This window comes from Macaca mulatta, chromosome 1, assembly GCF_049350105.2.
Source record: "Macaca mulatta isolate MMU2019108-1 chromosome 1, T2T-MMU8v2.0, whole genome shotgun sequence".
Taxonomy (NCBI): Eukaryota; Metazoa; Chordata; class Mammalia; order Primates; family Cercopithecidae; genus Macaca; species Macaca mulatta.
This window is the reverse complement of record NC_133406.1, coordinates 217473446-217499348: the sequence shown is the minus strand read 5'-3', so window position 1 is coordinate 217499348 and position 25903 is coordinate 217473446. Positions and strand designations below refer to the sequence as shown.

General features: G+C 52.2%; 1 protein-coding gene across 5 annotated transcripts; it reads right to left on the bottom strand.

Moving 5' to 3' along the window:
* Positions 1–25903, bottom strand: E2F2 (E2F transcription factor 2). 5 transcript variants are annotated; one of them, XM_077970104.1, is made up of 8 exons: positions 25180–25903; positions 19057–19162; positions 16292–16511; positions 15322–15480; positions 13433–13547; positions 10788–10980; positions 2715–4028; positions 1–851 (listed from the first exon to the last, which is right to left on the bottom strand). In XM_077970104.1, the coding sequence occupies exons 1-7, from the start codon at positions 25429–25431 to the stop codon at positions 3760–3762; spliced, it is 1314 nt and encodes a 437-aa protein (XP_077826230.1). In that variant the 5' UTR covers positions 25432–25903; the 3' UTR covers positions 1–851; positions 2715–3759. The 5 variants fall into 5 exon arrangements, with proteins under 5 accessions (XP_077826230.1, XP_077826237.1, XP_077826246.1 ...); XM_077970111.1 differs by having other exon boundaries at positions 2728–4028; XM_077970120.1 differs by having other exon boundaries at positions 1–797; positions 2738–4028.

Here is a 25903-nt window from a genome sequence, read left to right as displayed (position 1 = left end):
TTGCAGTTTAATGTTTAATGCCCAATTATCTCAATACAAGGAGGCTTACATGGTGCTCATCAAGACAGGACCAGCGAAACCAGGCCGCAGGAACTGACCCGCATGAGTCCCAGCACGGGGACCATGTTCTCTCGGGTCCAGCTCACCCTCGAAAAGTGTCACAGGCAAGGTTCTTCAGCTCACCCAGGAGCCAGCAGGGTGGCCAGGCTTATGGCCATCATGGTCACTGAGGGTCCTCGTGGGAGAGTAGGGTTCTGGGACCTCAGGATACAATGACAAGAACCAGAAAGCTGCTTCCAAACAACCCCAAAAGGTTTTCACTTCACGTGCGCTAAGCCACACAACACCTGGATGCTGGGGCACCCAAACCCTTTCCCTAAAACTCTAAACACTGCAGAATGGAGGCTGAGAACACTAGGGGAGGGAGAACAAAGTCAGAACCATCCTAAAGCCAGTTTTTCAAGCCTGACCACCTCCCTCTTCCTCCCTGCAGGCACACCAGCCGATCCCATTACTGTGGAAAAGGAACACCCTCTGGTCTAACACCTTTAATGGGAAGGGAGTTAGGAGCATGTTCTCGTCTTCAAGAAATCTCTGAATCTCCAACTCTACTGGATGATTTCCTGGAGCCCCAAGCTTTAGACATCTCTGAGGACATGGGTGATTTTGCGGGGGCTGCTGGTAGGGCTGGGAAGTTTCCTGGCAGAAATTATTTACCTCAGAAAGAAACTGGTTTTTCTCCTACCCTAGTTTTAAAGTCTACCTGGTCCCTAAAGAAAATACCACTCAGGCTGGGCCTGGTGGCTCATGCCTGTCATCCCAACACTTTGGGAGGCCGAGGCGGTGGATCACTTGAGGTTAGGAGTTCAAGACCAGCCTGACTAACATGGCAAAACCCCGTCTCGACCAAAAATACAAAATTAGCCGGGCGTCGTGGCGCATGCCTATAGTCCCAGCTACTTGGGAGGCTGAGGCAGAAGAATCACTTGAACCTGGGAGGCAGAGGTTGCAATGAGCCGAGATCAGGTCACTGCACTCCAGCCCGGGCAACAGAATGAGAGTCCACCTCAAAAAAAAGAAAAAAGAAAATACCACTCAAAATGCGTCCTGAAAGCGCTCTGTGGAAGTCGGGAGGCTTCAAGTGTCACTGGCAGGAAGCGGGCTGAGATTGCGTTCTGCACTGAATCTGAGGCTTGGCCTGGGAGGCCTAGCCCCGTGGCCAGGCAAGGTGTGAAAGGGACAGTACAGAGGGGGACAGAGACAGCTGCTGAGGACACAGGGCACAAGCCTGAGGGCAGCTCCCCTGTCCAGCCATACGGAGAGGTGTTTAGGGCATAAGCTTACATTCCAGACTTCAGTATTAAACTCATTCCCCATGGGTCCTGCAGGCCTCTTCTTCCTTTTCTCTGATGTAATTCTTGGGAAAAGCTCCAGACAGAGCCCAAGGGATGGGAGTCAAACACCTCTGACTCCAGGGATGGCACATGGCTAAATGGCAGCCCAGTGGAGACCTCAGAAGAGCAGCCCACTCACCCCAAACGAGATCCCACGCAGGGTCCCTGAGCATGCTGGACTTTAAGATGGGCTTCTGATAAGACCCTTGTATTTGGGGAGGGGAGACCAAAAGTATTTCTGTAAAGGGTACAAAATTAGCCTTGCTTATAGAGTGGGGGCAGCTGTGACCTGCTGACCACTCCCGGGAGGGGGCTAACTTGGGGGCCCAGGAATTTGAGCAAATGAGGAGGCACAATTGTCCCCAACTGGGCATTAGATCACATTGGGCCCCACCCTGAAATAATCTCCCGTCTCAAACTTCAGACATCAGTCAGTTAGTTCAGGAGCCATCCAACAAAACCAACTTCATATTTTAAACCAGCTTAATGCTACAGACTTTTTTAAAAAGTGCTGTCCAGCCAAGCCTCTGAGAAAACCTAGCTCCCTGAGGGGTGGGTGGCAGGCCTCTCAGACCAACCCCTGCGCCTCTCTCCAGAAGGCACGGCCTTGGTTCAGCCCAGAGCACCCACATCCCAGGGTGAGTGGAGGACAAGAGCAGCTGGGCTGCAGGGATAATGTGGGATGATCAAGCCTCTGGGGGAACAGGCTGAAGCCAAAAGACCCCCTTAGGACCCCAGGCCTGAAGAGGTAACATGAGTTCCTCTCCCCATTAGCTGCGAAGGCCTGGTCTGCCATGAAGGCCTCTCTCTGTCACCCCCTCAGTATACCTGGGAAAAAAGGGGTGAACAAGTCACCAAGCCCCAGTCACCTCTGTCCTTGGGGGTCTGAGTGAGCTCTGAGGGGTGGAGCGGTCCTTAAGGAACCATCCCCTTCAATAACATGGTGAAAAACTTCCTCCCAGGGAAGCAGAGAATGATGCCAGCGCCACATCGGGGGGCGGAGGGGATGCTTTGGGCAGTTTTTTGTTTTAATCTGACCCTTCTTTTTTTTTTTTTTTTTTTTTGAGACGGAGTCTCGCTGTGTGGCCCAGGCTAGAGTGCAGTGGCCCGATCTCGGCTCACTGCAAGCTCCACCTCCCGGGTTTGCCATTCTCCCGCCTCAGCCTCCGAGTAGCTGGGACTACAGGCGCCCGCCACCACGCCCGGCTAGTTTTTTGTATTTTTTTAGTAGAGACGGGGTTTCACCATGTTAGCCAGGATGGTCTCGATCTCCTGACCTCGTGATCCACCCGCCTCGGCCTCCCAAAGTGCTGGGATTACAGGCTTGAGCCACCGCGCCCGGCCTAATCTGACCCTTCTTTACAGTGGGGCTGCCTCTGCCTACCAAGTCCTTGGTGCAAAATGGCTCCTGGACCACAGCAAGGCAGAAACTCTGAGGAAAGGTGCCCGCCACAGCCATGACAGCTGCCCCCATGTTCCTGTCTGTTTTCCTTGGGAGCTTGTCTCTGCTGGACCATTTTTACATCTCAAAGGGAGGAAGAGGTAAGGACTTCCTCAGGAAAGGGGTCTCCTGAGCTGGTGGCTCCTGTTTCCACAGGAGCCACAGTGCTACCTGCCTTAGGATGGCTCCCTGGAACCATCTCTGGGACAGAGGTGACCAGGAAGCCAAGACTGGCGGCTCAGCTGGAGATGTGAGGCCAAGAACAGGGGGAGAGGCGAAAGGGCCCACAGCTGCCGTTTACTAGAATTGTGAGGCCTAAGTGCAATTAGCATTCCGGCCGACTGGACAGCCCCTCAGAGACCCAGCCCCACCACTGTGGGGAAACCAGGGACGTGGCCTGGGTCCCTCCCTTGGAAACCCAGACCTGCCCTGGAACATGGACAGCGATGGGCCCTGATAGGCCTGTCTGCGGAGGCCTCACTAAAAACTAGAACAACCTCCCTGCTAAAACTCAGGGAGCACAAACAAACCACTCAACCTGAAATAAATACAAAGGCATTAAGTGCTTCTTGGTACGTCGAGGGTCCTAATTACCCCTCAAAAGGAGGTAGCAGGGCCTTTCCCTGGACTTGGCCACCTCACCTGCAGCCTTCTCGTGAGAGGTCAGAGGTCAGAAGACTGGATGGGCCTCCCCAGGCCCAGCTTCCATTAGGAAGGTGAGGACCCACACCCTTATCCCCTCCTCACCCGTACCATTCACATCTCCCCACACAGCTTCTGCCGGCTGGGGTGGGAAAGGCGAGGAGACCCCATTCCCTGAGGGCAGCACCTAGTGTCCAATGTCCCTGTGCAGGCAGAGGGCCTGTCAGCCTGTTTGTGAGGAGGTAGAGTCGGGGGCAGGCTGCTGGGGGCAGGCGGGGCCACTCAATTAATCAACAGGTCCCCGAGGTCGTAGGAGTCGAAGAGGTCGCTGATGCCCTCACCCGCCTCCAAGCCCCACAGGTAGTCGTCCTGGTCCAAGGACGGGGAGAAGCTGATCAGAGGGGAGCTGCACGCCAGGGTCGGGGACAGGAACTGGTCCTCAGTCTGCTGCAGGAGTGGGTGCGGCAGCTCCAGCATGCTGTCAGTAGCCTCCAAGGGGACCAGGGATGGAGGCAGTGGGGCCTGCTGGGGGGTTGGCGCTGGCGCTGGCACTGGAGACAAACAGACAAAGGTTACGCCTGGCCCTGGCATCCAAGCCCTCAGCACACAAGGACAGACTTCCGGTTCTCTGGACGACTGCACCCTTCTCCTCTCTCCTCAGCCTGGGTGCAATGCCCTGCTCTCAAAATCCACCTTCCAGAGTCTACACCCAACCCTACCCCTTTTCATGTACTTTTTATTTTTCTGAGACCGGGTGTCACTCTATCACCCAGGCTAGAGTGCAGTGTTGTGATCTCGGCTCACTGCAACCTCCACCTCCCAGGTTCAAGCGACTCTCCCACCTCAGCCTCCTGAGTAGCTGGACTATAGGCACACACCACCACACCCAGCTAATCTGTGTATTTTTAGTAGAGACGGGGTTTCACCATGTTGACCAGGCTGGTCTCAAACTCCTGACCTCAAGTGATCCGGCTCCCTTGGCCTCCCAAAGTGTTGGGATTACAGGCCTGAGCCACCGCGCCCGGCCAAAAAGGAAAGAAATTCTGATATATGCTACAACATAGATGAACCCTGAGGACATTAAGCTACGTGAAATAAGCCAATCACAAAAAAACAAATACTGTGTGATTCCACTTATATGAAATACTTAGTCAAAATCGCAGGGACAGAGAGTAGAAGGGTGGTTGTCAGGGGCTGGGGAGAGAGGGGAATGGGGAATAGGTACAGAGTTTAGTTTTACAAGGTGGAAGGAGTTATGGACATGAATGGTGGTGATAGTTACACAACATTATGAATGTATTAATTACCACTGAACTGTACATTTAAAAATAGTTACGATGGTAAATTTTTGTTATGTTGACTCTACTCCCCACGACACACAACTATACCTTACCTCGTCACCCTCTCCAATTACTGGCCCATTTTTCTGCTCCTTTGCGCAGTAAACTTTCTCCAGAGTAGCCTGAGCTTGTCTCTACTTCCTTATTACTATTCTCTCTTCAACTCACTCCAGTCTGGGGTCTCTCCCCACCATGTCCCTGAACCAATGACCTCCATGCTGCTAAATTCAATGGTCATTTATCTGGCCTCATCTTATTTGACCTTTCAGTAGCCATTCTCCAGCACTCTAAGCTCATTTCTTTCTCTTCTTTTTTTTTTTTTTTTTTGTTTTTTTGGAAACAGGGTCTTGCCCAGGCTAGAGTGCAGAGTGCAGTAGGGTGATCACGGCTCACTGCAGCCTCAACCTCCTGGGCTTGAGCAATCCTCCCGCTTCAGTCTCCTGAGTAGCTGGGACCACTGGTGCATGCCACCATGCCCATCTAATTTTTAAACTTTTTTGTAGAGATGGGGTCTCACTCTGTTGCCCAGGCTGGTCTCGAACTTCTGGGCTCAAGCAATCCTCCTGCCTCAGCCTCCCAAAGTGCTGGGATTACAGGCATGAGCCACCACACCCAGCCTGCTCATTTCCACTAAGAGGTAAGATGGTGATTTCCCATACAGGGACATGCAATGAGGCACTGGAAATTGCCTGCCACATACATCCTGATGCTCAGAACTCCCCCCATTGGAGTCATTCCTTAAGCTCCAGCCAAGTATTATTTTGAAGATACAACTGCGCTGGGATGCTAGGCTGCCTGTTGAAACTGGAGGTGCACCCGTAGACATGTGATTTCACTTATTTATTTATTTATTTATTTATTTATTTTGAGATGGAGTCTTGCTCTGGGCTTCACGTTTTAGGGCATCCACTTCCTCCCCTCTGCAAGGGGCACGGTAGCTCTACCTACCTCAAAGGGTTGCTCAGAGGACTGCATGGTAAGTGCATATGAAGCACTGGTTTGGCCTGGCGCAGTGGCTCATGCCTATACCAGCACTTTGAGAGGCTGAGGTGGGCAGATCACCTGAGGTCAGGAGTTCGAGATCAGCCTGGCCAACATGGTGAAACCCCATCTCTACTAAAACTACAAAAATTTGCCAGATGTGTTGGCGGGCCACCTGTAGTCCCAGCTACTCAGGAGGGACTAAGGCAGGAGAATGGCGTGAACCCAAGAGGCGGAGCTTGCAGTGAGCCTAGATCAAGCCACTGCACTCCAGCCTGGGAGGCAGAGCAAGACTCAGCCTCAAAAAAAAAAAAAAAAAAAAAAAAATTGCTCCCATTTACCAAGACTAATGGGGGAGGTGGTGACACTGCCCTTGAGGCGAGGCGTGGTTTAGCCTCCTTGGACACTCAAACGGCCCTGAGGGAGTCCATGCTGTTACCCCTATTTACAGATGAGAAAACTAGGGCCCAAATAAGTCAATTAAATGTATTTGAATTTAAAAAAAAAAAATCTAAAGTTTGTTTGGCACGCTGCTGATGTTACAGTCAGAGGCCTGGCTTGGGAGCGGGGAGCATGTGGGCTCAGACTCTGGCGCCTCCTCTCACCAGCCATGGAACCCCAGAACTGTTTCCTCATGTGGAAAAACAGGGATGAGTATTAGAAGCAGTAACTGATAAGACACATGTGAAAATGTCTATTATAGATCAGACCTTACTGTCTCCTGCTGTTGATCACGTCCAGAAATAGAATCGCCTTTTGTAATATGTGTCTCTCCACCACCCTCTGAATGGCTCTTTCTGTCTCTAAAACAGCACTAGGCCCAGCTAGTAGATGCTCTTCACATAAGCCTTTTTTTTTTTTTTTTTGAGACAGAGTCTCACTCTGTCGGCCAGGCTAGAGTGCAATGATGTAATCTCAGCTCACTGCAACCTCTGCTTCCCTGGTTCAAGTGATTCTTGTGCCTCAGCCTCTTGAGTACCTGGGATTACAGGCATGCACCACCACCTCCGGCTAATTTTTGTATTTGTAGTAGAGATGGGGTTTCATCGTGTTGGCCAGGTTGGTCTGGAACTTCTGGCCTCAAATGATCCACCTCCCTCAGCCTCTCCAAGTGCTGGATTACAGGCGCGCACCACCGCGGCTGGCCACATAAGCTTTTTTTTTTTTTAAAAAAAGCACATTTATGCCATATCATCTCCTATAACCCACTCAGTATTCGTGAGGAAATTTCAAGTGTCCCCATTTGAGAGATATGGGAACTGAGGCTTCGAGGAGTTAAAGTGATTCACTGACAGTCACCAAGTCACTAAGAGGTGAGATACAGGTTTGAACCCAGGTCTCCCAATTTCAAATCCTGTGCCATCAGCTACATTTAGGTTTATTTCAGAATGTCAGAGCCTGGAGAAATGTCAGAGACGATGTTGTTCAAACCCCTTCTATTACAAATGAGGGAAACTGAGGCTGAAGAGAACACTTCCCCTGGTAATGCATAACCAGGGCCAGGACCCAGGTCCCAAGACTGTAGCAGCTTCCTCTCTTACATGGCCTCTGGCACTCAGACCTCAAAACAACACTACTTCAGAACACAGCACGGAACACGCGTGTGGGGGCGTGTGTGTGTGTCTGTGCAGGAGAATCGCTTGAACCTGGGAGGCGGAGGTTGCAGTGAGCCGAGACCAGGAAAACTTCCTCTTCCTCCCTTCAGCAGGGTAACACTGAGGCCATGCAACAAGGGTCGGGGGGACAGCTATGACATGAGAGCTGGCCCCACCACTGATTGTTCTGTAAGCCTCTACTCCTCTCTAGGCCTCAGGATCTTGATTTGTAAACCTCAGGTAAAAACTTCCCATCCGGCCAGGCTGGGTGACTCACGCCTATAATCCCAGCACTTTGGGAGGCTGAGGTAGGTGGACCATCTGAGGTCAGGAGTTTGAGACCAGCCTGGCCAACGTGGTGAAACCCTGTCTCTACTAAAAATACAAAAATTAGCCAGGCATGGTGGCACGTGCCTGTACTCCTAGCTACTCACAAGGCTGAGGCAGGAGAATCGCTTGAACCTGGGAAGCAGAAGTTGCAGTGAGCCGAGATCGTGCCACTGCACTCCAGCCTGGGTGATAGAGTGAGACTCTGTCTCAAAAAAAAAAAACAACTTCACACCCTTGTTTATGCTTTGGGATCTGCCCCCTCCACCCAACCTCTCAGAGGACAACTGAAGTGAAGGTGATTCCAGCTTTGGAGGGCTATGCGCATGCTAACACTTGAGTGAGGAGGCACAGCAGGAGGAGGATGGACCAGAGGGTGGGGCACAGGTCTGGGATGGGAGATAGGCACTGGGGAGGTGCCCCGAGGGACAGATGGCTGGCACAGGGAGAAGCTCTGGTCCCTGATGAGGCCTGAGAGACACACGAGAGATCATTAGAGAAGAGTTGGGAGGCTGGGCTCTGGTCCCAGCTCTGCCATCAACTTGCTGTGTGACCTTAGGGAAGCCACTTGCCCTCTCTGGGCCTCTGTTCACTCATGTGTAAAAAGAAGGGTTGAGTTAGATGGGGACAGCAAACTTCTATAAAGAGCTGGAGCCTGTAATCCCAGCACTTTGGGAGGCTGAGGCAGGTGGATCATCTGAGGTCAAGTGTTCAAGACCAGGCTGGCCAACATGGGGAAACCCTGTCTCTACTAAAAATACATACACACACAGAAAAATTAGCTGGGCGTGATGGCAGGCACCTGTATTCCCAGCTACCTGGGAGGCCGAGGCAGGAGAATTGACTGAACCCGGCAGGCACAGGTTGCAGTGAGCCGAGATCGCACCATTGCACTGCAGCCTGGGTGACGGAGCGAGACTCTGTCTCAAAAAAAAAAAAAAAAAAAAAAAAAAAGCCTTGAGAGTATTTTAGGTTTTGTGGGACACTTGTGGTCTCTGTCACACAGTTGCCTTCTTTTTCTTTCTCCCACAACTCTTTTTTTTTTTTTTTTTTTGAGACAGAGTCTCGCTCTGTCGCCCAGGCTGGAGTGCAGTGGCCGGATCGCAGCTCACTGCAAGCTCCGCCGCCCGGGTTCACATCATTCTCCTGCCTCAGCCTCCCGAGCAGCTGGGACTACAGGCGCCCGCCACCTCACCCGGCTAGTTTTTTGAATTTTTTTAGTAGAGACGGGGTTTCACCGTGTTAACCAGGATGGTCTCGATCTCCTGACCTCGTGATCCACCCGTCTCGGCCTCCCAAAGTGCTGGGATTACAGGCTTGAGCCACCGCGCCCGGCCTCTCCCACAACTCTTTAAAAATGTTAAACCATTCTCAGCTCATGGGTCATTAAAAGCAGGTCAGATTTGACCTGCAGGCAATAGTTTATTAACCTCTGAGTTAGAGAAACGGACACAACCAGGGTACTGCAGAACCCTTCCAGCAAGCCTATTCCATCAGCCCAGCTCTAGCCCTACCTTTGTCTAAACACTACGGTTCTACTTAAGAGAATGCTGCTGCTAAATAAGAAGACAAAAAGTGGAACACTGGCCTACACAGCCTTGAAGAATCCTGCCGGTCTAACCGGATGTGTGATCCCAGGAAAAGGCAAAAACTGTTCTGGAGAGGGGCCTTTACAGGCTTCCATTTGTACTCCTTCTGGACTCCCACCCTCTTTGGGAAGCTCTCAGGAACTCTGCTCCCTGGCAACTTCCCTGTACTACCTTCCACCAGGGGTAGCCAGCTCTTAACCATACTGTCCACCTCCCAGCCAGAAGCCCCTTCTTTGATTTGTTCTATGCCTTGTGGAGAGAGCACTGGGCTGGGAGTGCATAGACCAAGGTTCAAGACACAGCTCTGTTGCCTCCCAGCTGGGAGACCTTGGGTAAAACACATCACCTCTATGCCTTAATTTTTTTAATGGGCAAATTTTATTATTTTATTTTATTTTTATTAGAGATGGAGTTTCATTATGTTGCCCAGGCTGGTCTTGAACTCCTGGGCTCAAGTGATCCTCCCACCTCACCTTCCCAGAGTGCTGGGATTATAGGTGGGAACCACAGCATCTGGCCTATTCTTTTTTTTTTTTTTTTTTTTGAGACGGAGTCTCGCTCTGTCGCCGGGGCTGGAGCGCAGTGGCCGGATCTCAGCTCACTGCAAGCTCCGCCTCCCGGGTTTACGCCATTCTCCTGCCTCAGCCTCCTGTGTAGCTGGGACTACAGGCGCCCGCCACCTCGCCCGGCTAGTTTTTTGTATTTTTTTAGTAGAGACGGGGTTTCACCGTGTTCGCCAGGATGGTCTCGATCTCCTGACCTCGTGATCCGCCCGTCTCGGCCTCCCAAAGTGCTGGGATTACAGGCTTGAGCCACCGCGCCCGGCCTGGCCTATTCTTTTTAAATTTTATTCTTATTTTTATTTTTGAGACAGGGTCTCCCTCTGTTGCCCACGCTGGAGTGTGGTAGCATGATCATAGCTCACTGCAGCCTCAACCTCCATGGCTAAAGTGATCCTTCCACCTCAGCCCTCCGAGTAGCTGGGACTACAGGCGTGTGCCACCACACCCGTCTAATTTTTAAATTTTCTTTCTCCCACAGGGTATCCTGTTGCCTGGGCTGCTCTTGAACTCCTGGTCTCAAATGATTCTCCTGCCTCGGCCTCCCAAAGTGCTGGGATTATAGGCATGAGCTATAATCTCACAACAACCTATGAGTTAGACAGTATTAATTACTGTGCCCAACTCACAGATGAGAAAAATTGAGGCCAAGAGAGGTGAAGTAACTTGTCCAAGGTCACAAAGCTGGTAAGTGGTTGGGCTGGGATTCAGATCCAGGCCTTCCTCTGCCCTGGAGCAGCACCAGCCTTCCTAGCGGGGCTTTATAAAGCATGAAGTACAATGCACATGTGTGGGGTAGGATGACTGCATCTCCAGCTGCTGGATAAAACAGGAGATTTTCAACAAACATTGATGTAGAAGAGAAAACTAAGGCCGGTCGCTCCCCCGACCTCCTGTCCCTCTGGACAAGGGCCCTACCTGAGGATGCTGTGGGCTCCATGATGCTAGGGTCGGTGCTGCTGCTGGGCTGGGCAGAGTCAGGGCTGGGGCAGAGGGTGGAGGTAGAGGGGAGGGGCTCCTCGGAAGGACTGTCCGGCTCCTGCACCTCCTCTGGGCACAGGTAGACTTCGATGGGCCCTTGGGTGCTCTTGAGATATATCTGCAGGTTGTCCTGAAGGAGGAAGAGAAGCCAGGTCATTGCTCTGGGCAGCTGGACACTTACACTCATTGTATATGGACAGATGCACATGGCTGCTGCCATCCCTGGGTGCAAGCTCAACCCCTGGGCTGGCACTGAGACCAACTCCATCTGGCCTAAGGTGGACTTCCGCTGTTTCTGCTGTCTGGCCCTGAAACCCACTTCTTTTAGGGGGAACACCTTGATATTCCTGTGGGAAATCACTCTTCCCTCCACTCTCAGGTCATGTAGTTTTGGGGCAGGGGGGCAGAACCCTTCCCCAATGCCAGTGGGTGAGCTTGTGACGCAGCCAGGAAAGTTAGTGTGACGTGATTGGTTGGGGTGGCAAATGGCTCAGGTGGATCCAACCAGCACTAGGCCCACGACTTTTGCTGGACTTGTGGGAAATGGGAGCCCCCTTCCCACTGGGGTTGCTGAGCTGGTATCATAAAAGCTGTCTCTGCCACCACAAGGAGAGAGCCCACCTGGGAATAGAGTCAGCACAGAGAAAAGCAGAGAGATGAAAAGCGTGAGACAGACCTGAAGTCATAGTTTGGGCATCTACATCCAGCCTTGCCCGCAATCTCTGAATCTCCCCCAGGACTTGTCACTTGGTTCCCGCCACCCCTACGCATACCTCCGGCTGAAGCCAGTTGGACTTGGCTTTCTGTTACTTGTAACCAAGAGTCCTAATATTTGGCCTTCCCACTCTGCCTCTTCCCTACCACATAACTACAACTTAAGCCACAACTGATGACATGCCTGCCATCCCGGCACATGTCCAGGTCTCCATGCCTGTGTTCCCACAGGACTACACCTAGCAAAAACCCTATTCGTTCTTTAAGACCTAGTTTAACTGTTCCTATCTGGGATACCTCCTCTAACTACCCTTTCTCTATGCTCTCAAAGCACATCTTCTGTCTATAAATGACAGCGGTTTTTTTCCCACTAAGTCCTGAACTCCTCCAGGGGAGGGGCGGGATGTTAATCGTCTCTGCAGCCCCCGTTCTTCCTGGGGCTGGCTCTGGGCAAGGGATATAAGGTGAGCAGAACATTCTCTCGTGAAGCTTATACTCTAATAGATGAAGCAGAATGCAATTGTGTAATCATGCCAAATATACCTCAGCAAATGGAGATTAAAGGCAGTGGAAAAGCACAGGTGTTTACGAAGTCTGGAGGTAATCAGAGAAGGCTTCCTTGAGGAAGTGACATTTGAGTTGAGACCTGTAGGATGAATAGCAGTAAACCAGGCAGAGAGGGAAGAGCATTTCAGCTGAGGGGAAGAGCATGTATGAAGGTCTTGCACAGCTAGGTGCGGTGGTTCACCCCTGTAATCCCAGCACTTTGGGAAGGCAAGGTGGGCAAATCACTTCTACGCTGGAGTTCGAGACCAACCTGGACAACATGGCAAAACCTCGTCTCTACAAAAAGTACAAAAAATTTGCTAGCCATGGTGGCATGCACCTGTGGTCCCAGCTACTGAGGAGGGTGAGGTGGGAGGATGGCTTGAGCCCGGGAGGCAGCGGTTGCAGTGGGCTGAGATCATGCCACTGCACTCCAGCCTGGGTGACAAAGCAAAACCCTGTCTTTAAAAAAAAATCAAATAGGTCGAGCTCAGTGGCTCATGCCTGTAATCCCAGCACTTTGGGAGGCCGAGGCGGGTGGATCACGAGGTCAGGAGTTCAAGACCAGCCTGACCAACATGGTGAAACCCCATCTCTACTAAAAAAAAGTACAAAACTTAGCCAGGCATAGTGGCAGGCACCTGTAATCCCAGCTACTTGGGAGGCTGAGGCAGGAGAATCGCTTGAACCTGGAAAGCGGAGGTTGTGGTGAGCCGAGATCACGCCATTGCACTCCAGCCTGGGTGACAGAATGAGACTCCGTCTCAAAAATAAATAAGTAAATAAATAAATAATTAAAATAAAATAAAATAAAATAAAATAAAACAGAAGATCTCATACTAGGAATGAACTTAGTGCAATGGGGTAACTGCAGACAGGTCAGTGTGGCCAAAACAAAGACAGATGGGGCAGCAGGGAAAAGGACGAGGCCAGCTGGGGTCAGAGCACCGAAGCCTCATAGGGAGCGTCAGGAATTTTGGTCTTTAACTTGGGAAAGCACAGTCAGCATGAAGGGATTTTCATGAGTACTGACACCGTCATACGTGGGCACGAGTGTGCATGTGTGCAGGAACCCAGGGCCGGTGGGATGCAGAAGAAACTAGGAACAGAGATTTTCTCAGGCCACTGCTCAGTCTCGGTTGCCCTTTCCAGCCTCTGCCATTTCTGCTCAAGCTTGAAGGCCACCAATATTGCCATGGACACCAGAATGGGCCTGGGAAGCATGGGGCTAGGCAGTGCCCGGGACAGAGTCTGCAGAGCTGCCTGGAACCCTCCCTAGCAGGGTCTCAACCCTGCTCTCCACCAAATATTTCGCCTCTCACCTCAGTCCTGTCGGGCACTTCCAGTCTCGTCTGCGGAGGGGCCTTGACGGCAATCACTGTTTGCTCCTTAAAGTTGCCGACAGCACGGATATCCTGGTAAGTCACATAGGCCAGCGTAGGGCAGGAGAGTCAAGAAAAGTGACTGTCTGGTCAAAATTCAAATCCCAAGCCTGCCAGGAAGCACCTTCACCTCCTAAGCCTCTGAACATTACTTTCTCACTCCTTGTGCAGCTTAGAAATAACTACAATCTGTAACCTGTTAATATCATAAGCTACCTTGGATCCCTTTGGAAAGCAAATGGGGATATAAATCATAAAAATTGTTGCCTTTTATCAGTTTTTTATATAAAGGCTTCATCTCTCAAACTAGATCATTAGTTCTGAGAAGGCAGGAAGACGTGTTTTATTTCTTTATATTTCTCACAATGCCTCACATCCTTCCGAAAATACAAGATCATATCCAAAACCAATTTGATATGAAACAATTTTGGAAAATGTATGAAAGAGCCTTAGCAAAGTCCATGCTCTTTGACCTCTTCATTTTAATCCTAGGAATCTGACCTAGGAAAACAAGTAAAAATATGGGAAAGTGTTCTATGTATAAAGATACTCGGCCGAGAGTGGTGGCTCATGCCTATAATCCCAGCACTTTGGGAGGCCAAGGCGGGTGGATAACTTGAGGTCAGGAGTTCAAGACCAAACTGGCGAATGTGGTGAAACCCCATCTCCACTAAAAATACAAAAATTAGCTGGGCATGAAGTCCGGGTGTGGTGGCTCACTCCGGTAATCCCAGCACTTTGGAAGGTCGAGGCGGGTGGATCACCTGAGGTCAGGAGTTTGAGACCAGCCTGACCAATATGGTGAAACCGCATCTCTACTTAAAATACAAAAATTAGCTGGGTGTGGTGGCAGGCACCTGAAATTTCAGCTACTTGGGAGGCTGAGGCAGAAGAATCTCTTGAACCCAGGAGGAAGAGGTTGCGGTGAGCCGAGATCGCACCACTGCACTCCAGCCTGGGCAACAAGAGCGAGACTCCATCTCAAAAAACAAATAAATAAATAAATTAGCCAGGCGTGGTGGCGGGCCCCTGTAATCCCAGCTACTTAGGAGGCTGAAGTAGGAGAATCGCTTGAACTCAGGAGGTGGAGGTTGCAGTGAGCCAAGATTGTGCCACTGCACTCTATCCTGGGCGACAGAGTAAGACTCTGTCTTTAAAAAAAAAAAAAAAAAAAAAAGAAAGAAAAGCTATGTGCAGCAGGCACACAACTATATTACAACTATATTTAAATAACACACATTCTGTGTGCAATTCTGGAACAATGGCTATGTTAAGGTGGCAGTTTGTCATTCTTTTTCTCCATTTTCCAGATTTAAAGGCAAATGTACTTGGCTTATTTTCAATAATGAAAAAATACCTTTAATAAACTTGAGACCAGGCACAGTGACTCATGCCTGTAATCTCAGCACTTTGGGAGACGGCAGACTGAAGTGGGAGGATCGATTGAAACCAAGAGTTAGAGACCAGCCTGGGCAACAAAGTGAGACCCTGTCTATACAAAAAATAAAAAATTAGCCAGGCATGGTGGCACACGCCAGTAGTTCCAGCTATTCGGGAGGCTGCGGTGGGAGGATCACTTGAACCCAGGAGTGTGAGGCTGTAGTGAGCTATGATCATGCCATTGTACTACAGCCTGGATGACAGAATGAGCCCTTGTCTCTAAAAAAAAAAAAAAAAAATTCAAAAAATAGACTTGAGAAGAAAGGCCACCCAGGAAGGAAGAAACAGATGCCAGACCCTTAGGGTAAGTTACTGAATCAACTCAGGATAGATATAAACATGCAACAGGTTCCTGCTCCCTGACACCTTCCCCCAACGAAGGAGGATATCTCTTGTTGGCCTTGTCCTCAGTCAGGTGCTTGAAGCTCAGAGAGCAGCTCTGGATGAGCTGGTCCAAGGCCTCCTCGATGTTCATCAGCTCCTTCAGCTCCTGCCCCAGCTGTTGCTGCTTCCCAGGCCGGGTGGGGTCTTCAAACATTCCCCTGCCTCTGAGAACAGAGCAGCCCCCCAGTGTCAGTCTGTGGGTGAAACTCCAGAACAAGGCCATTCAAAAAATAGTCTATGAGGGTGCTCCCCTGGGTTGTGTAAATCAGTGGTCATGCCTGGCTCTCAGGGAGCTACCAGGGATTGGAACGAGAGGTTTGGGGGTTGGGCTTGGGAGAAGAAACAAGTCAAGGCCTGAACCCCACTTCTGGGGGGCTCTCGATTCTGTTCATCCCTATCCCCCAGCCTCCTCCAACTGGAGTAGCCTCAGTCCTGACTCCCCACTCTGGCTTCTCTTAGGCCAGGGCTGTAGGCCACCTCTTAGGTTGAACTCTTAGGTTCTCTTAGGCCACCTATGCCAAGGGCCGTAGGTCAGTTCTTTAAATCCTGTAGAAATGGAGAGAGGAGGCTGGAGTACTCCCATCTCAGATCTGGAAGAAGTCCGGGATCCCCCTACTTAGTTCCCAGGGGACTGCCCTAAGCTAGAAGGAGTGGATATTAGGATCTCTGACTCGAGAGGAAGAATCTGGGGTCCCCTTTGGCCTTTACACCTCCCAGATGTCATTCGTCACTCTGCCCCGCATCACGTTCTCCTATTACTTCAGCAGGTACACGGCGCTCTTCCTCACCATACATTGGCTCTACCCCCAGCAATAAGCCTATTGGATGTTGCTCTTGGTCCGCCTCAGCCCTTGTGCCCATTGGATGTTGCTCTCAGCCCTGCCCCTGCCACTCTCAGCCACTGGCTATTGCCTCTGGCTCCGCCCACAGCGCAAGTACCCATTGGAGGGTACCACTGGCCGCCCAGGCACTCACACCCACTGGATGTTGTTCTTGGCCTTCTTGCGGATGAGCTGGATGCCCTCCAGCACGTTGGTGATGTCATAGATGCGCCGCTTCTGCACGTCCAGCACCTCAGCGGCCCAGTTCAGGTCCAGGACCCCATCCTCTGACTCGCTCAGGAGGTAAATGAACTTCTTGGTGAGCAGCCCCAGCGAGGTGTCATACCGAGTCTTCTCCCCGGGGGATTTGGGGGCTGAGGAAGAAGGGGACCCAGTCACAGCTCAGGGAGGGCCCACGCAGGACCCTCATCCATTGACCTAGGCTCATTAAGTACCAACTTTTCACCACTTTCCAGTCTACAAAGCACTGTGAGCAAGGGCATCCATCACCACCACTGTCCAGACAGGAAACCTGATACCTGAGAGGGAAGGTGACTTGCTTAAGGTCTCACAGCTAGTGGGCAGTATTGGAAGCCAAGTGTCCTGACTCCTGGTTTAAATGCACATTTCCACCACAGCTTAGGGCTGCCATACCACCATCCACAACTACTGTCACTGTTCTAAGTGCTTTCCATATACGAACACATTTAAGTCCTACAACACCCTATAAGGTTGCTGTACAGTCATCCCCATTTTATAGATGAGAATACTGAGGCACAGTTTAAGTAATTTACTTAGCTCACTCAGCTAGAAAGTGGCAAAGCTGGAATTCAAATCCAGGCAGTCTGGCTCCAGAGTTTTCCTTCTTTTTTTTTTTTGAGACGGAGTCTCGCTCTGTTCCCCAGGCTGGAGTGCAGTGATGCAATCTCGGCTCACTGCAAGCTCCGCCTCCCGGGTTCACGCCATTCTCCTGCCTCAGCCTCCCGAGTAGTTGGGACTACAGGTGCCCATCATCGTGCCCAGCTCGGCCTCACAAAGTGCTGGGATTACAGGCGTGAGCCACTGCACCCGGCCCGGAGTTTTCCTTCTTAAGCATCACCCTATCCTGCCACCTAAATGTCCCGGAGTTTGGAATTAGAATAGGGTAGAAATGATAAGCCTGGATTTAAGAGCATTTTTATAGATATGCACTTGCTTTTTCTTCCCATGTGAATCACAGTGATCTGAAAAAAATCGGTCCTGTAACATAAAGTGGGGGAGGTTCATGAAAAAGGTCCCTTTCTCAAATGAGGTTGATGTTGCAAGACCACATCTCAGCTGCAGCATCTTAAACCACAAGGGGACTTTTGTAATCGAGTGACTTCCAAGTCATATGGCAAGTTAGTGGCCAATCTAATAATTCTGGAGCCTGAGTTTTAGAGTCTTAGGTTCCTCTGGAAGAGGACCAGTTATCATGAGCCTTAGGATCCTTTAAGACAGTGCTTTGGGCAGCTTTGACCAATCAAATGTAGAGGAAACTTTCTTGCCATTCCTGATCTAGCTGTGCCTCCTTTCACAAGAGACAACTAAGGTTCACAGGAGTGAACTGTCAGGTCGGGGCATAGGCCTTCCTGGACCCCCAAAACTAGTGTTCCTTCCAAACACAGTTGCTTAAACTCCTGCTCTAACCCAGAATTTTTTTTTTTTTTGAGATGGAGTCTCACTCTGTCTCCCAGGCTGCAGTGCAGTGGCACCATCTCGGCTCACTGCAACCTGCCTCCCAGGTTCAAGCGATTCTCCTGCCTCGGCCTCCCGAGTAGCTGGGATTATGCACCACCATTATGCACCACCACGCCCAGCTAATGTCTGTATTTTCAGTAGAGATGGGGTTTCACCACGTTGGCCAGGCTGGTCTAGAACTCCTGACCACAGGTGATCTGCCCGCCTTGGCCTCCCAAAGTGCTGGGATTATAGGCGTGAGCCACCGTGCCCGGCCTATCCAGGATATTGACTGAAAATATCAAGAGGCAGCAACCCCCTCCAACTTAGCTTTAGGAAGGCACACCTGGGCAGCCTCTGGATCTTAAAAACCTCTGGGGTGGCAGAGACTGGATTAATCTGTGCTTCCCTTCCCTTTGAATCACTTGTTCAGCTCCTTGTCTGCATGTGGGAGAAAGACCCCGGTTAGCCCCTGCTCCTCTGATTGAGAAAAATTGACATTGACCTAAACATTAAAACTTTTTAAAAATAATAAATTCCCAAGTAAAACACTGGTCACTGCATTTAGATCATGAGAGCAGTACATAGCGTGGTAGAAGTAGTGCCAGACTGGCCGGGTACGGTGGCTCACGCCTGTAATCCCAGCACTTTGGGAGGCCGAGGCAGGTGGATCACTTGAGGTCAGGAGTTCGAGACCAGCCTGGCCAATATGGGGAAACTGTGTCTCTATTAAAAATACAAAAATTAGTCAGGGATGATGGCATGCACCTGTAGTTCCAGCTACTTGGGAGGCTGAGGTGAGAGAGTTGCTTGAACCCCAGAGGTGGAGGTTGCAGGGAGCCAAGATGGCACCACTGCAATCCACTCTTGGTGACAGAGCGAGACCTGTCTCAAAACAACAACAAAAAACAAAAACAAAAAGTAAAAAACGTAGAAGTAGTACAAGACTTACACGTCCAGGCTCTAGTCCTGACTCCACTCTGAGACTATGGGCAAGTCACTCAAGCTCTCAGAGTCTCAAGTTGCCTGATTAGTAAAGAGAGACAAGCCTACCTACCCGTCAGGATCAAGTGATAAAATGCACAGGAAGCTTTTGATAAAATGCACAGGAAGCTTTTGCAAACTGGAAAGTGATCCAAATATGACTCCCAGTGATTGGGCAGGGCACTGCCCTCTGTCCCTGCCCCACCCCACCCCAGAGGCCCCATCAGCACTGCTTACTTTTGGGGCTGGGGAGGCCATCCACTCTGATGCACTTCCCCTTGGGGGTTGGGAACTCAGGGACGGCAGGCCTCCCAATCCCCTCCAGATCCAGCTTCCTTTTGGCCTTGGAGAGAAGGGGAAGAGAGAGGCAGAGTTTGAGAATCATTCCTCCTTTAGCCTTTCCCTGATATGGGGCCAAAGTGATAAGGTCACTTAGCAGCCACCTCTGTGCCTCAGTTTACCGCCAGTCCTGGTGAAGCCCTGCTGTACTTGATAGGAAAATATCAATGACCTGAGGAAGTGAGCTTTCAGGGGAAGTCTTGTTTCCTGAAGAGCAAATAAAATTCCCATCCTCTGAGGCCCAGGCACTTGAGACCCTACCAAAGCCAGTCTGGCCAGGGGCTCAGGGTTCCTTAACCACAGGCCTCAAGCCCGCTCCTACACCCGCTTCTCACCCCACCACACCCAGAGGATGATACCAGGAGGAAGCAGTGGGTAGGGCCTAAACCACATCAGGGTGGGGAAAGGGCCCCCTACAGAAGCAGCTGGCCCAGCCAGACTGAGTGCCCATCACAGTCCCACAGCTGGTCCTTATCAGGGTGGGGCTGGGCATCCGCCCAGACCCAGTGGACTTCCTGGCTCAGTGCCACACCCCAGGGAGGTGCCCACAGTGGAAAGCAGTACAAACATCCCCACCCCCATGTTTGGGCTCCAGCTTGAGGGCCCCAGGGCCTCCTGAATAGACTGCATTTGCCATTCTTTCTTTGCCGAGAGGGGCAGACAATGAATCCTTCCCGCAGACAATGAATCCTTCCCGTGTCTAAGGACAAGCAGCTGAGGCCACCCCCCTCCCGCTCCCCCTCTCTGTTCCCGCCAAGCTTGGGAAACACCTGCCGGGGAAATCAAACCACAGACCCATCTGCTCCTCTCCACCCTGTTGCCACCCGGGCCCCAATTAGGCCCAGAGCTGCACTGGCCCGGAAAGGGCCTCTCTCCTGGTTAGGGCTGGGCAGGGGCAGGGCAGGGGCAGGGCTGGGGCACTGGGACACTGGGACATAGGTCAGAGACCCATGCTTGAACCTCCAGCTCCTTTGCAGGCTCACTGTACGAGCTCCATATCTAGGAGCCTCAGTTTCTTCCTCTGTAAATGGGGTAGAAAATGCCTACCTCAAGGGGCTATTGTAAGGATTCAAGGAAGGCACCACCTGGGCAGCCTCTGGATCTTAAAAGCCCTGGAACAGGCTGAATTAATCCCCGCGTCGCTTCCCTTTGAAGCACTTATTTAGCTCCCTGTCTGCATGCTGGAGAAAGACCCTGGGTAGCTCCTGCTCCTTTAACTTCTGTGAAGTTCTCAGCCTGTGTCTCAGCACACAGTAGGTGTTCAGGAAATGCAGAGTCCCTTCCTTAAAATCTAATCTCGACCTCTTCCTTGATACATCCTTCTGGGGGTCATCAAGCCCATTTCTTTCCTCCTTCCAACTCTGGATCCCCCACACACCCCTACCCCGGCTTGGACAGAGAAGCCTATTTTAACGTTTGGTGTTGAGGTCATGCTCGGCAGGGCTGAGACTTCTAACTGCTGCTGAGCACAGCTGGGCTGACAGGTGTTGGGGGTGGTGACAGCTCTTCCTGCTGTCAGTTCCCCTGCCCCCACTCCTGCCCCGTCCAGGAAGTCTTCCTGGGCTGATTTGAGGAGGCTGGATATGACACTCCTGCTCTCCACCACTACCCAGACCTGGAAACCATCCAAACACTTTACTGCTCATTCTTGAATGAGTCTCTTGAATATTCCTTTTCTACCTTCCTAACTGGTGAAAACCTATATTCTAGGGATTTAGCCCCACCCTGTCAGTAGAGAAAGGGCCAGGCACTGGCAGAGACCTTCCACATGCCCTGCACCACGCCCCAACATTCATCACTTCCCTGAATCTTCCCACACCACTAATCCCCATTGTACAGCTGAGGTAATTGAGGCTTGGGGAGCTCTGAGTCCTCCATCAATCCTGACCAAGGCTGCGCATCCCAGTATTCTTCATATATCCCCCGGCAGGAGCACCAAGGGCAGGGAGAAGGGACGCTCAGGTGGAGTTCTACTTGATGCAGACGTGGGGCAGCCCAGAGCCTCCCCAGCCACACCTGCCTCCCCGCACAGAACACACCAGGAAGAACCCCGGGAAGACCTTGCACAGAATATCTATGCTGGGCCTATTACATGCTCATAACAGTCCTACCGCATCAGTATTGGCACTGGCTCTCGTAAGACAAGAAATGGAGACTTACAGAGAGTAGGCACATGCCCAAGGTCACACAAAGGCCAGAGCCAGGGTCTGAACCCAGGCCTGACTCCAAAGCCATGTACCAGGTTGCCTCAGCTGCATCCCACACACGCTGCCCCAGGATTTGTTAGAATTTGGGCCAAGGCCTGGGCTATGCCCACCTGTCCCCATCACTGCATGCACATGCACACACACACACACACACACACACAGCCGTCTCTCTTTTCTCACCCTCCTTTACCCTTAGTCTGCACTCCCAGGGTCCCAGTGCAGCAAAGTGTCCCCCTAAGGATACCTCCCTGACACCTTTGGGCAGTGCCCAGAGTAAAGTCAGCCTATGGCTTGGGCTGAACCTGCAGAACACAGGTAGCAGAGGACAAGCCCAGGAGGATCAGGATCAAGGTGAGGCTGAGCACAGGTCTTGGAGTCAGACCAGCCTGGGTTTGCATCTAGGCCTTCCCCTTCTTAGCTGGGAAATCAGTTGACCTCGAGTCACCTATAAAATGGGCATCATTATCTCCACCTATGCTGAGGATTCAGCGAGATAGTGCAGCAAAGCGCTTTGCCCACAGGGAGTGCTCCCATCGGGGGGCTACTAGCACTGACGTATGGGGAGCACCAGTGGGAAAAGGGGAAAGTTCAAGGGTGAGCTGAAAAGAGACTGCGGTGGGAGGAGGAGAGCAAAGGCTATGGCCACAGCCAGAGACCGGCTTAGCTCTATCCTGGACACTCTTAGGTAGCCCCTTTGGCTGGATCTTCAAGGCCCGGTCAGGACTCAAGCCCACCCTGCCAACCCCTATGGAGAAGAGTACAGCTCCTTACTCAGGCAGCTGCAGAAGTGCAGAGGGTCAGAGATCCCCAGGCACAACCCCCTTACGGGCACCAAGGTGAGGAAACTGGGACTTGGGGAAGAGGAAGTGACTTGCCCAAGGTCACACAGAGTGGAGCCTGGTCTCTCCTAAGCCCTAAGTTAGATGGTGGGGGTAGGAGCAAATGTAAGGGGTCGAATCTTGCTTTCAGATCCCAGCTCTACCACTTGGTAACTGGGCAGCCTGGGATTCACTGTCTGCCGCTCTGAGCCTACATCTCCTCACCTGACCGGGCTTGTAGAGTTGTGTGTTAAAATTTTTGTGTTCTTTCTGCCTCGCAAGAGGAAATTTGGAAAATGCAGACAAATTTTCTGTTCACGCCTGTAATCCCAGCACTTTGGAAGGCTAAGGCAGGCGGATCACCTGAGGTCAGGAGTTCGAGACTAGTCCGGCCAACATGGTGAAACCCCATCTCTACTAAAAATACAAAAAATAACCCCGCATGGTGGCAGGCGCCCGTAATCCCAACTACTTAGGAGGCTGAGGCAGGAGAATCACTTGAACCTGGGAGGCAGAGTCTGCAGTGAGCCGAGATGATACTACTACACTCCAGCCTGGGCAGAGCTTCCTGCAGGGATGACAGAGAATGATGCCATGCGCCTGACCAGAGGAGGCATACGATAAAGGAGCATTTCCTCAGAGGACTTGGAAAGAGCTTTCCTCAGAGGACTTGGAAAGAGCTCTGGACAGGGAGCCAGGAGATCTGGGTTCTGGCCTTCATTCTGCCACTGAACTTGGTTGCCATCTTTGGACAGTGCCTGAGGTCGCTTTAAACAGAAGCTCCCCAACAAATCCTGCTCACCTTGCACTTTGCAGCCTGGCCACAAAGCAAGTGGCCACACCCAGGGTTGGGTTTGGAGCTGCTCCAGGTCACACCCTTGTAAAATGAGTAAGCAGAGGGCAGGCCTGCCCACGGGGCTGGGCCCCGGGCATCTGGGGATGACAGGAGTGGGAACTCTGGGCCTGGCAGGCATTTAGGGTGGTCTGCTGCAAGGAGACTCTCCTGCTTCTTTGCTTGTGACCCAGGCAAGTGACTTCCTTTCTTTGCTCAGTTTCCTTATCTGCAAGATGCCTCATTCTGAACATCTTGACCAAGATAATGAACGTGAAGAGTGCCAAGCAGTGTCTGGCACACGAGAGGCACTCAGTAAAAAAGAGACCTTCTTGCTAAGATCACTGAGCCCCTCTGGGAGGGAGGTACAGACAAGATGCACTTGGGCTCCTCTGGGAGGGTTCAAAGCAGTGGAAAACCACAGCTGTTACTGAAAATTCCAGTGTGAAAGCAGCTGGCCAGAGGAGAGTGGGCCTGCTGCAAAGTTCCCTTCCCCGGGGGGTACTCAGCTCCTAAGTCAGGCAGTAATAAAGAAAGTCAAGGCTACATAGAGAAGAGCCTACTGCCTGACCAGGTGCAGTAGCTCATGCCTGTAATCCCAGCACTTTGGGAGGCCGAGGCAAGAGGATCGCTTGAGCCCAAGAGTTTGAGACCAGCCTGGGGAACATAGGGAGACCCCTGTCTCTGCAAAAAATAAAACAGAGAAGAGCCTACTGCCTTGTGAGTCCCATCACTCTATCCCATCCCCATCTCTGACCTTAGGTCACATCCCCTCTCTGAGCCTGTTTTCCCCCTGTAACATGGAGCTACTAATGCCATCTATTTCACAAACTACAAAGATGTTTTGGGCTATAAAACGCTGACCACAAGATCACCAATCCCAGTTATCCTCGGTTGCTTAACCTGTAATATGGGGACAATACCATTCCTGCCCACTGCCCTCCTAGTTAGAAATCATGTGCAGGAAGGGTCTCCGGGAAGGTTAACGTTTTGAACATGGGCAAAGCCTGAGTCCACTGGCAGGGAGTAGTGGCTCTGCCTGCATCCAGAGCTGGCTGGGCATCCGTGCCTGCTGACTAGCACAGGTCTGACCAGATGCCTCTGGGGCAGTGGGGGGTGGTCTTATCCCTGTACTGAACTTATTCACCACACCCACAACTAAGCAAACCTATAACACCCCAATCCTCTCCCTGGAGCCGGCTTCCAAAACCCAGGACCTGGAGTCGAATGTGGCAGAGAAGAGCTAGCCCCACAGCCACCCTGTGCACACACGCATTGTCAAGGAGAGGACACTGAGGCCCAGACTGGGGCCAAGACTTGTCCAAGGACACACAGAAAATTAATGGCAGTCACACCAGAAACCAGGCTCCTCAACCACCACCACCCCCACTTCCCCGGGCTTTTCCCATTCCACCCCCCACCCTAAAGTTGTTTTGATTCACATGGGCTCCAGGAATTCCACTCCCACAAAACACACCCTGAGCCCAGGTCGGCAGGCAGCCTGGTGCCACTACACTTTGGGCCATCTCTGGCAACGAGCCTGGGAGCTTAAGGAGAGAGCAGCCAATCTGAACAGAACCCAGGGGGCTGCCCACATTTCTATCTGCTACAGGCTGCCTGGGAGGGAAGATTGGGCCTTGGGGAGGACCAAGGGCAGATACTTGGGGCTATACCAGGAGTTGGCTGGACAATTTGGAGTCTGTCCATGGCAGATTGAACCTGAGAGACTCACTAGACCTATCCCTCTGTCTTACCAAAGTCCCACAGTGTCCCCAGGCATGCTCTTTGCCTGGACAATAGCAGGCACCCAGTGCTGGTTTCTGGCCAAACAATGAAGTAATGAATGAATGGCGGCAACTTTGGCTGCATGGGCTTCCCCAAGGTCACACAGTGCACTGGGAGTAGTGGGTTGGGTCTCCCTCCAGACTCGCAATCCAGTGCTCATTCCACTCCACTAGAATGGATGAGATTACTTCATCCAAAGTCTGAAAATGAAGGGGTCTTCTACTCAGATATTGGGGGCACTGGGTCCTGGAAACTGAAAGCTCATCTTCCCTCTTCCCAAAACTCTACCTGCTCCACTCAAACTGGATCTCAGGCACCCCTCCCTCCTTTCCCACACCTGGAAAAGCATAGGGGGAAGCGGTGGGGGCCCCAGCATTACCGGCAGCCGGCCTGCCGGCAGGCATCGAACAACTTGGCCCTCGGGTCCGTGGGGAGTGGCATCGAGGCAGGTGCCGGGCGCCACTGCGGGAGGCGCCGTCTGCGGGTACAGCGGCGTGTAGTAGGTGGTAGTAGCTGGGCAGAGCTGGGGGCTGCTGAGGCCGGATGGCCACAGCTCTGTGGGGCTCATCGCGGGCACCACCTTCGGGGGCTGCCCAGCGGCCGAAACCAAGGCCCGGGGCCCTTGCAGCATAGCGAGTAAGGCGCCCCCTACCCAAACGGGCCTGGCGCGCCCGCCGACACCTGCGGGTTCCGGTGCTGCAGCCGCTCACACGGCCCGCGGCATGGCGCGGAGGCCGGGGGAAGCCACCAATGGACGTCTGCGGGGCAAGGCCGGACCCTCCCCTCCTGGCCCGCAGCCGAGCAGAGCAGCGCTTGGAGATCGCCACTTGGAGATCGACCGGCGGTTGCGGTGGTGGCACTGCCAGGGGCTGTCCCGCCCCGAGGGCACCGCGACCCGGGACGCCCCGCGCCCCCCAAGGCCTCGGCACCTGGGGTCCGGCCGGCTCTGGGGAGGAGTCCCCGGCGTGCCCGCGAGCTCCGTGGAGACGCGATGCGCTGGGACGGGGAAGGGGGTCTCGACTGCACCGACTTCCTTGCGGCCCGCTCTCTAGTCCCTGAGTCTTTCTCTGCCTCTTTTTTTTTCTTTTTTCTTTTTTTTTTTT